The sequence below is a fragment of the Cynara cardunculus genome, unplaced genomic scaffold (genome assembly GCF_001531365.2).
Source record: "Cynara cardunculus var. scolymus isolate 2C unplaced genomic scaffold, CcrdV1 Un_Scaffold_7194, whole genome shotgun sequence".
NCBI classification, from domain to species: Eukaryota; Viridiplantae; Streptophyta; class Magnoliopsida; order Asterales; family Asteraceae; genus Cynara; species Cynara cardunculus.
In genome coordinates this window covers 9355-21283 of record NW_020203405.1, presented here as the reverse complement: position 1 = coordinate 21283, position 11929 = coordinate 9355, and the positions used below count along the sequence as shown (strand labels likewise).

General features: G+C 32.6%; 1 protein-coding gene across 1 annotated transcript; it reads right to left on the bottom strand.

The window, feature by feature from the left end:
- Nucleotides 1-6156: 6156 nt before the first annotated feature.
- On the bottom strand, nucleotides 6157-11477 carry LOC112504871 (2-alkenal reductase (NADP(+)-dependent)-like). The gene is made up of 5 exons (XM_025108829.1): nucleotides 11164-11477; nucleotides 10053-10230; nucleotides 8887-9053; nucleotides 7440-7522; nucleotides 6157-6713 (listed from the first exon to the last, which is right to left on the bottom strand). Exons 1-5 carry the CDS (start codon nucleotides 11386-11388, stop codon nucleotides 6335-6337), a joined length of 1032 nt encoding a protein of 343 aa, XP_024964597.1. The 5' UTR covers nucleotides 11389-11477; the 3' UTR covers nucleotides 6157-6334.
- Between the last annotated feature and the right edge of the window lie 452 nt (nucleotides 11478-11929).

Genomic DNA, 11929 nt, shown 5'->3' with positions numbered 1-11929 from the left:
ATATATATATATATATATATATATAGTTCGTTTCAAATGCAACCTATCACATTTGTACAACCAATGTAACCCAATAAATTGAGATGTTTATAAAAATGATGAAAGTTCATTTATTATGATTTGAATATTTATGGAAGATGAATATAGTTCATTAATTATGATCAATACTTTATATTAGGAAACAATCAAAACTTCTACGAAAATCACATATTCATCAAATTAAATGAACGATTGAGATTGGGTTGTATTGGTTGTACAAATGTAAATGATTGTATAATAATCAACCTATATATATATATATATATATATATTAATGTTAATATTAATTTAATATATTAAGGAGCCGTTTACCAAACACTTACTCGGGTAAGTGAACACCAAGTTATTTTACCTTACCGGATGAATATGGTAAGAATCAAAAATCTTACCCGGTAAGAGCGAGACAATGATCAATAGTCTTACCCGGTAAGTGAAGACAACGACTCTTACCACGGTAAGCGCTTATCAGGTAAATTGTTGCATACGATACCGTTTTGGTGGACTAAAATCTTATCCGGTAAGTAAATGATAGTGTTAAATTTACCGGTAAATGTTTACCGGGTAAGTATTTGGTAAACGACCCCTAAGTAATATTTTGTATTGAGTCTATAATTTAGTTATTTTGTTTTTTTAAAGTATATTTTGTATTAAGTTCATAATTTAGTTATTAATTAAAATTTGTCATTTTAATTTTAACAATATTTCATTAAATAAATTATTTTAAAATTCAAGTGATAGTTATTTATTGATTATAAAAATTAATTACACATTATAATTATTACGTTTTAATAAAATAGTATAATAATAAACACATATATTATTTTATTATTATAATTATTATAATATCAAAGATGTTTTTTAGTATGTGATTGGAGTTGAGATTTTTTTAGTGTTCAACGACCCATCATTTTTATATTTTTTAATGGTTGGGTTAGAGATGCCCTTAGTGGTGGGTTGCAGATGAAAATACCTCAATTTTTGTGTTTCTAGTGTCGGGTTGGAGATGCCCTAACAATAAATGAGACTATGTTTTTTTATTTAAAATATATCACATAAACGGGAAAAAAATATTTGATTCCCCATTGAGATGCGATCATATTCTCTAGCGGGGACGGAGATTGGGATCGATCATATTCTCTAGCGGGGACAAAGATTGGGATCAAGAACATGGATGCGGATTGGGGCCCCCGCCCCATTCTCATGACTAACCGACAACATATTAGAGATGCTCTTATGGCCCCATTTACCTTCGCCGTCCTCCAAGCCTTTTTGAAAGACTTTTTCTATTTTTTTGGTTGATTTTGATGGACTTTTTGGTTGATTTTTCTAGTATTTTCTGATTCCTAAAGTACCCCTAGAAGTTTAGTGAGTGCACCTTTCATACTCTAAAAGAAATTCTACTTGCAAAAATTGATTGAGCGGCTACACAGACAAGTTCTTTCTCAATGATATGAATTCTAATTCATTCGTTTTGGTTTTTGTTTTCGTCTGTAAGTTATTTCTCAGAACTTAAGGCTAAAGAAGGCTTGGATTTGAAAAGTACGTTTTTGTCCAGTGAACTTGAACATATTTTTTATTTTCATCTGTTAATAATGGAATTTTGTATGGTACCAACAACCAATTTAAATTACAAATCCATCAAAACTCAATTTTGCTCAAATTTTGTTTTAGAATTTTGCAGAATAAAGGTCGGGTATTTGAAGATTCTTTTCAAAATTCATCTGTTCAAGTCTCTGACTGTTGTCCAGTTCCTTGAAATTAGTCAAGGTGAGCACAAAGGTTAATAAAAATAGTGTAGTTTTATTTTATTTGTTTGTTGTACTTTTCTACTGATTTGTTGATATTTAGAAAAAAATGGTAAAGTTCTTTTGTTTTTGTAAGTGTAAGGATTTATTTCATTAATTTTTTTTTGAAACCTAATTGTTCAAAGGGAAAATTGCATCAAAATGGAACCAACTTTCACATGATTCCTATTTTGGGGAACCAACTTTCAAAATCGTCATTTTGGGAAGCCAACTTGCACCTGATTCCTATTTTGGTAAACCAACTTGCAAAATAATTATAGAAAAATAATTAAAATTTGTTTTTTTTTCAAAAATTAATGCAATAAAATCTATTTTTCATTTCAAATCTCGTTTTTTTTAATTCAGATATCAAATTGAAGATTTTTTCAAAAAATAATAATCTAAATTACCACAATAAAAATTGTTTTTTACTAATGCAATAAAAAAATCAATTTGATAGAAAAAAATAATTGATGCAATAAAAAATAAATATTAAATATCACATTCAAGATTTTTATATCTAATCAATCCGTATCAATATTAAAGTTTAAATCAAATTTGGCAAATCAAACCAAAAGTTTGATAGAGACCCTTAAATTACCTGGTACCTATTCAACAGATCAATCAGACGCTTAAATAAACAAAAACTTTGATAGAGACCCCTAAATTACGATTTTGAAAGTTGGTTTCCCAAAATAAGGATTAGGTGAAAGTTGGTTTCATTTTGGTGCAATTTTCCCTTGTTCAAAATATGAATGTTTATTGGGTTTTTCTCGGTTTTAATAAGTTCAAGGATTTATTTGTTCGATTTCAGAAAGTTCAAAATTTTATCTGTTCAAAAAAGGTTTAAGAACTTGATCATTCAACATGTGATAATTCGTTGGATTTAAATAAATTTCGTTCGTTTTCATGCATTTTACCATTCTGTTCATCTTTTTGGCATTCTTTCGTTGTGATGCCTTCATTTTCTTTCTAGAGTGTCGGTTAACCAAAGTTAACGTTAGTAACCAGGGGTCAGTTCAAATAGAAATCTAAAATCATAAGAAAGTACGAAAAAGAAAGTTTATATTGAAAATACGGAAGAAAAAAAATCTATTTACAGATACATATATAAACTGATATTATAGATTATTCATATGAGTTTAACTAAGGAAGCAAAATATAGTGAGAAGATATGAAAAGAAAGTTAAGAAAAGACAAAATACCAATAAAAATCGCTTCTGATGTCTCGTCAAATCATCATTGATGTGTCAAATCGTTACGTCATAAGTTATCTTCACTAAAAGATGGAATAAATGTCAAAATCGTCCCATGGGATGATTTGCACTTTTTGAGGGTGATTTACCCATTTTCAGATATAATATTTGATGTTTATTCCCCAAAGGGTATACATGTGAGACTCATCCGTATCTTATAGTCAAAATCGTCCCAAAATAGTCAAAAATCACCCTCCAGAGCATTTTTATTTGAAAAGTGGGTGATTTACCAATTTTCAGATATAATATTTGATGTTTATTTTCAAAAGGGTATACATGTGAGGCTCGTCCGTACCTTTAATTAAGATCGTCCCAAAATAGTCAAAATCACCCTCCAGAGCATTTTTATTTGAACAATTACCTAAAATAACTATTTTATACACTATATTAAGAAAATGATCATTTTATACCGTGTATATTAACAAAATGACCATTTTTAAAGGGGTTTTCTATCCCCCCCCCCCCTTGCTATTTATTTCCCCTTGTTGTTTCTATACCCCCACCTACTTAAAACATTAAAATAAGTTTATTTTATTTTTCATTTTTAACCCTTGAAAAATAGGGCAAATTGCATGAAAAAGCAATGTACTTTGACTTGATTCTTATTTTGGGTAACATACTTTCAAAACTTTCATTTTGGTACCTAAAATGTAAAGTTTTAAACGTTTAAGTACTCGGGTAATCGGTTGAAGCATTAATCGATTACCATGTTGATGTGGCAAGTGATATGGTATTTGATTAATGCTTCAACGAATAATATTGAGTTGGATACCACATCACTCGCCACATCAGCATGGTAACCGGTTAATGCTTCAACCAGTTACCCGGGTACTTGAATGTTTAAAATTTTATATCTCAGGTACCAAAATGGAAGTTTTAGAAGTACGTTACTCAAAATAGGAATTAAGTTAAAATACGTTACTTTTTCATGCAATTTACCCTTTTAATTTCAACCCTTCAACTTTTTAAATACTTTTATATTATATTCTTTACGTTTTTTAATTTTTAATCTATACTATAATTACATATATTAATTAACCCAGAACCATTTTTAGTTTCAACTCTTCAACCATTTTCGTTTTTTTTTTTCTATTACGATTTTTAATCTATACTATCATTTTAATATATTAATTATTTTTTTTAAATTAATGTAAAATAGCATGTTAGTAAATTATTAATTTAGATTAAATATTTATTTATTTATTCCATACGTTTTAAACTTCCAATTAATTTTTATTTTACATTCCTAAATTACCACATGAAACCACAATTTTTTGGGTAGCACATGAAATCACAATCTTTTTTTACCATAATGTAACACAACATCTTTTGTTACCTAATACTCTATTGGTATTGTAACACCTTGTCTTGCATCAGTAACTATTGGAATTTGTAGTCCCTTATGACTTATGAGTTCTTGGTTGTAGGCTATCAAAGAATTCTCACCATGGGTTTAGTGGTTTGGAGGTTATCTTATATGGTTTGCTACTATGTGATTGAGATATTACACAAAGTGTAGTTGAAAGCTCATTGATTGAATTATTTTCTTGTGTTTATGCAGCAACTTCACAATATGTTGAAGGATGTCAAAATTACCACATGAAACCACAATTTTTTGGGTAACACATGAAACCACAATCTTTTTTACCACAATGTAACACAACATGTTCAACCAAAGCGTACAAATTGTTTTCTACCTTTTCTCGCACAACCAACAGGATCTTTTGTTGTTTTTGTTTTGATTTGATGCAATGTAATTTTAGAAGATTAACGGATTTCTAGGGCGCTTAAAATAGTCTCATTGGATTAAAACAAATTTGACCCTTTTGCCCTTATTTACATACTCACATTAAATATTGGAGAGTTATTTTTGGAATTTCAGTAATTAATTTTTCTTTTATTTTCAACCATTGATTATTAATTTGTGTGGTTGAGATTGGATCTCACGGTTATCACAAACAACTCAGTTATTCCTTGAATGAGCCCCTGTGCTATCATTTCTTATGTCCTCTCCTAGATTTTGCAATTCCCCAATTCCCGATTTACGACTGCAAATCTACAATTATTTCTTCCTAGGCCTGTAATTTGATGACCGACCTATCCTAGTCGGCTAGTTTCATTCTTTTTTATTTTCGTGATGGGTAATTGTATGATTGAAGTACAAATAACGACTTTGTTTTATAAGTTTCATCTTTCTTCTTCATTGTTTCTCATTTTATTGTTTGACGAGCAACCTTACCTGCAACTTGTTGTCTTCATTCATTGTGATAGCCATTACTAATTCTCGTAGCACTATAACTAGGGACGTGGAAAACCCGAATTATCTGAATCCAAACCCGAACCGAAAATAAAGGTAATTATGAAAAACCCGAATGCCCCAAAATCCGAAAACCGACTTTTTTAGGGCAAATTTTGTTTGGGTTCGGTTTGATTTTTGGCCATAGATTCGTCCGAAAACCCGAAATATATATACATATATATTTTAAATACCATATAAATATACTTATTTATCTAATTATCTATTGAAAATTCAAAAAATGATAGTCAGTCATGTTTTTTTCTAATGTATAAGCATACTATCAATTTACCAATTCTCTAAATCGATTGAATTCATCATCAAAATCAATTGGATATATATATATTTCGCATTATAAGTAAACCCGACCGACCTCAACCCGGAACCCGACCAACCCGAACCCGAAGCAATTTGAAATCCGAAAATTGGGCTTGATTTTCATATCCGAAATCCGATCAGGTTTTTTATTTTCCCATTCGAACCCGCTTGGCCCGATGCACACCCCTAACTATAGCCCTCTAGAAACATGTAGAAGAGTTGAGGGAGGAGCCGTCCCTAGAATCGAGCTAGGGTTTTTCGAGAATCTGAGGTGACGATAGTTGGTAAAGTTCTATATGCTAATCAATTCAACTTAAAGATTTATTGAAGAAAGTTGATTATGAATTAACTTATTGATGATCTTTTTCCAATTATTTTAGGAAATGATTCATTTTAAGTGAAAATTTTATGTAACCTTGTCATTTTAAATCTATAAGACTTTTAATATAATAAATATATGAGTTTTTACATGTTGTCTTATTCATTACTATAGTCTCGATATAAGTGTAACAGGAGCTCCAAAACACTGAAACAACCCTAACCAATTGTAATAAAATTGATTATCAAATGATATAATTAAATTACTTAATTTCTTGAGAGCAAATTGATATTTTGGTCCTTGTGGTTAACATTTTCCTTGCTCATTCACGAGCCACGACCACCACTTGCTTCCCAACGTTTCGGCCAGAAAATAGCCCGACCAAAGTCACAGGTGTGCTCTCAAGTCCCTCCACGATATCTTCGATGTAACATATCTTCCCTTGTTTTATGAGGGGTATAACCATTTCCATATACTTTGGATACAGATGATAGTGATCAGCTACGATGAATCCTTTCATCGATAGACGTTTTGATACCAGGCAAAACAGGTTCCGCACACCGTCCCCCTGCTCCAGGTTGTACTGTGAGATCATCCCACAAACCGAAATCCTTCCATGTAATCTCATATTCAGCAGCACTGCCTCCAACATCTTCCCCCCAACGTTCTCAAAGTAAATATCAATGCCGTCGGGGAAGTACCTAACAAATTAAATAAAAAGAACAATCTTACAAAACTGATTTGACAAACCAAAGGGTCATCGGCTGGCCCGATGATACCCTGGTTACTGTTTTAGATCCCAACCTACCTGGAAGTCGAGGGTTCAACCTTACCAAAGGTGAGTGTGCGTGGGTATTTGCGGGGTGTGTGTGTGTGTTTGTGAGGTTCAGAGGGAAAACCCCAGAAAATGAAAAACTAAAGAACACATTAATAATCATTCATTTGTACTGTATGAACATGTGCATACAAGTAATTGAAGGTGTTTTGGGTTTTGGGTTTCTATGCACCTGTGCATGTGCACAAATTACTTGTATGCATATGTGCATCCTATATAAATGAAGGATTATTAGGGTGTTCTTCATTTTTTCATTTTTTTACGGTTTTCCCAGAGGGTTGGGTTCCAGTGAAAAGGGAAGTTGCTGAGAAGCATAAGAAGAGATCTCTACCCTTGGATCGCTCCTAATTGAATGTCAACACTAATAAGGTGCACCGAGATACATCGGGTCAATTCCCTTCTAAAACGCAATTCATGGGTAGGCATGAGATTAAAAGTGATCAAGAGTTCAAATCTCTTCTAACGTTTCTCAACATAACTTCCCTTCTCAGACGATTCTTCGCATTTCCCTTGAACCTGATCCTATGTATATTATACTATAAAAAACAACAGTTCCTCTTATCTTGGGTGAAAACTATGTTTCAGGGCTAACCTCTTCAGAGTTGCATCTAGATCTTGCTCTTCCTTGTAGTTAAACGCTTCATCAAACCCAAATTTATTCTTCAGCAGCTCAACCTTGGGTGATGAAATACGCGTACAAAAAAACGACTTTGAGAAAGAAGAAGAGGGCAAAATGCATCAAAATATAATGAAGTTTGTTATAGTCTCTATTTAGTGTAACGATGAACTTTTGTTTTCTCAATTAGTATAACAAACATTCAATTTGACCTATTTCGTACCCACTTAACCTGATAAATTTTTTTAGCGATGTGGCATCGATTGATTATGATGTGACAGTTTTTTAAACCACAATGTAACTTGACAACTTGGCATCCACATCAAAAACAATAACAAATTTCACCAGTTGTAGGTCAAAATGGGTATTGAATGTTTGCTACACGAATTAAGAAAAACATATCATCGTTACACTAAATAGGAACTAATGCAAACTTTGTTGCATTTTGGCCACAAAAAAGAACCAAAATGCCAAGGCTTGTGATATTATATTACCATGAAAACGTTTATAGGGGTCATTTACTAAATGCTTACCAGGTAAGCGCTTATCGATATCACTTACCTTACCAATTGAGCATCACAAGGACCATAATCTTACCTGGTAAGGGACGTAATAAGGACCAAGAGTTTTACCCGGTAAGTGAGGAAAACGTCTCTTACCCTGTAAGCGTTTACCGGATTTAACACGCTTACCAACAATCCATTTTGATGGAATGTTACATGATAAGGTAGGTAAGGGTAATTTCTCTTAACGTAAACACCAGGGCCGTCCCTGGAGGAGGGCGGGCCGGGCGTACGCCCAGGGCCCTTAAAAATTAGGGGCCCAAATTTTTTTAATATATATAATAATAGTGCAAAAAAATAGTAAAGAGAAGACACATAAGAAAATTAATATCCAATATGACAAGAATTTTTTTTTGTACTACATTAACTACTAAAAACCCATACATGTATAAATTAAATATATTGGAGGAAAAAAAATACATAAAGAGGTTAATCTGTCGTTCATTATATAATATTATTTAATGTTTTTCTAAGTTTTTTTTATCTAAAACCAACGTCTAAAACTCTTTGTTTCGAGAACTTTGATATATTATCCATAATTTATCTCTCATCAACTCTTTTGATTGTTCCATTTTCATGTGAATTCTATTTTTATATTAGAATATGATTGATTTTCTTGTTATTAGCTAAGGAAACCCTCATCTTTTGAAAAATTACCAACCATATAAGACGACACAACTTAAATTTATATTTAGAATAATAAAACTATAATTGTTTTTTAATAGTTGTTATTTATTATCTAATATTGAGTCTATAAATCTTATCTATTATTTTATCTCTAAAAGAAGAATAAGATATCAAACTACCATCAAATTCAATTATATAGGTAGAAACTATGCAAAAAAATTAAAGGCCCAAACCTTTTCTTTTGTTCCAGCACTCCCAACAACATAGCACCCCAACAACTTTGCAAACTGCCCAACAAGCTGACCAACTGCACCAGAAGCCGCTGAAACAAACACACACTCTCCTTTCTTTGGAGCACAAATCTCATAGAAACCAAAATAAGCGGTCATACCAGGCATGCCTAAAAAGCATCCAAAGGAAGAAAATCAGGAGATAGCGAAACACATTAATCAACCATTCAACACCATCTTCTAATTACTGCTACATGCTTCTCAAAAAAATTACCATGTTGGCCTATACGAACTTGAATAACAGCATTAGAATTTTAATGTCTAAAGTACTCTTGGCCAATAATAAAAGGTCTTAGAAGGCAATCTCATGCACCAAAACAATATAATCGATGATTCGTAATATATTTTACACAATAAGTTTTGTTTCTCAAGGCCCAACCACACAGAATATTATTTGTCCAATATACCACAACTTAGACCATACTCTATCATAACCATCATAATTTGTTACCCTCTGGCGCATGATTATGATTTTCATGGGGCTCAGATCCTAACGTTTATGTTCGATTACTACAACTTTTAATGGGTCCAGGAGTCAACTAAATACGTGTATGTGAATGTATACATATACATAGATGAATGGAGAAAAACACACAATCTTCCCTTCGGGGATCTTGACAATATCAAGGGAATGGCAGATTGTCGTTCAAAGACCAACACTTCAACATCTCTGAATTGTGAACATTACTCTTGCACAATTTCAAAGGTTTGTATATGGAATCTACAAGGCACAAARCAAAACAAAAATCATTGTCCATTGATGACTTGATTGCTGAATGCTGATGAAAGGTTCTCTTTTCGATGGACTGAAGTTGCAGGCATTAACCATCTCATCTACAATACCAAAGCCAGCTCAAGTGTTGGAAACTTAATTTCAGGGCCACAAGGGATAGAGCCTCAACCAACCAGACCCTATAGCCGAATTTGAACGAGAACTTCGAGTGTGCGTTGGTGGTAGGGGGGGGGGGGATCAAGCACTGTTGTATTTGTGTGACATTCACTTTTGCCATAAGTACACAGGGGAATAGTGGAATCCCCGACTCTTAAAGCTCCTAATATGCTTGACTAAAGTGCAGTAAGATTAGAAACACTTGAAAGAGAAAACATACCAAGAATTCCTGTATAATAGGACAGAGGAACATCAGTATGTTCAATCTTGAATACACTCTCAGGAGCAGTGATAATGCTGTATTCCTCCCATCCAGTAATACCCCAAAACAGGTCACCTTTCTTGAAGTTTGCATGCCCAGAATCCAATACTTTAGCCACTCCAAATCCTTCCATTGGCTGCAAGATGGTAATGGGTACATGAAAACACAAGCTGATACAGTAAATTGCTCTAGTTCAAATACAAGTAAAATAAAACAAGCCAGGTGCATTAAGGCCCCTCCGCCTCTCGGACATGTAAAAGCTGGAGAGTGAAGTCCTTGTAAGTAATCTTTCCCTTGCAATTTTGCATAGAGACAACTTCCACCAAATAAGGAACTCGTAGGTATTTTGAATCCTAGATATAACTCGTATCACCACAAACGTCAAAACATATCTTTAGTCTTGTAATTAAATCTATCTGATCAATTGCATGGTGGTAGTGAGTTTGCTCCTAGTGTTTGTTGGCATACATGTGGATGCTATGCACCAATTATGCTTATACCAAGAAGACAGAAGAAGTCCCAATTTAGAAACAGAAATAGATAATCAATTTGTGACAATTCAACAAAGAGTCACATAAACACACATAGAAGGTAAGAAGGTGGACATAAAACAGTATCGACACATGTTAGATTTGTTTTTTATCAGCAACCTAATTATGTGAAGCTCTATTGTTGGCCTTATCTGATCCAAAAATATCCATTCATTTTTCACCTACTGTTAGTTGACTAGTGGTTCATGTTTTATCTCAAGCAATTATAACAGTTTCCTGTTGGAACAAAAGCATATTCCCCAAAAATGGCATGGATCTTATGTCATACAGTGGKTTRGCGGTAGATCAAAAWWWTYTCTTCATTTTAACATGAATTACACCAAAATAGGGTTCTCCACTGTGATTCGAGCTTAGCGATAGAAAAGCAAAATCTCTCAATAAACAAACTGTGCTTCCCTAGAATCGGAAAGAATGAGAGAGATTGAAGAATATTCAATTAAACTAACCAATAATGTCAAAACTAAAATTATCAAAAAGACAAAAAAATCAGAAAACGCATAGAAGATGAAGTTACCGACCGAACCAGGAGTGAAGGATGGAACGTAACTGTCTTCAGTTTTGGTCATCCGATTACGCATGTAAGGATCACAGGAAAGATACAGGTTCTTAACGAGGAGGGCATTAGAACCTTGTGGAAGGTTGAGGGATATGGTGGCGGAAGTATTGATAAGCATGTCTGATTCCTTAGGGAAGCCATTAACGTAATCCTTCAATACAACCTGCTTATTACTCACTTCTTCCATTTTTTCCTGCTAATCTGCTGTTGAGTTAATGGAAGCAGCTAGCAGAGTGGAGACAGAATGAGGTGAGTCGAGGAGAGGTGGAGTTCTGCGTATCTCATGTCATGCGAGTGGACATGTGTAGTAGGAAGGGACACGTATTCACTTTTCGTTTAAAATAACCATCTTAATAATGATTATTTTTTAAAGTTTTTTACAAAATACCATAAAAGGCGATTTTGATAGTCATATGAAAAAACTTTAAAAATAGTTATCTATATATCTATACTATTTTATAAAATATTTGGCTAAAATTCTTAAAAACTTTTAAACACATTCATCTCCAAACGATTTCATTCATATCCGATTTCATCCCATATCTAAATTCGTGTAATTAGCTACAGATAAACACAATCAAATACATGATAAACATCTCATTTTAAATAAAAAAATCTAAAATATAATTAATATAATCATTAAATTCTAACAGAATATTTAATTATTATCTTTATAAAATTTATAATATTAAAATAAAAATAAATTGTTTTATTATTAAACTTAAATT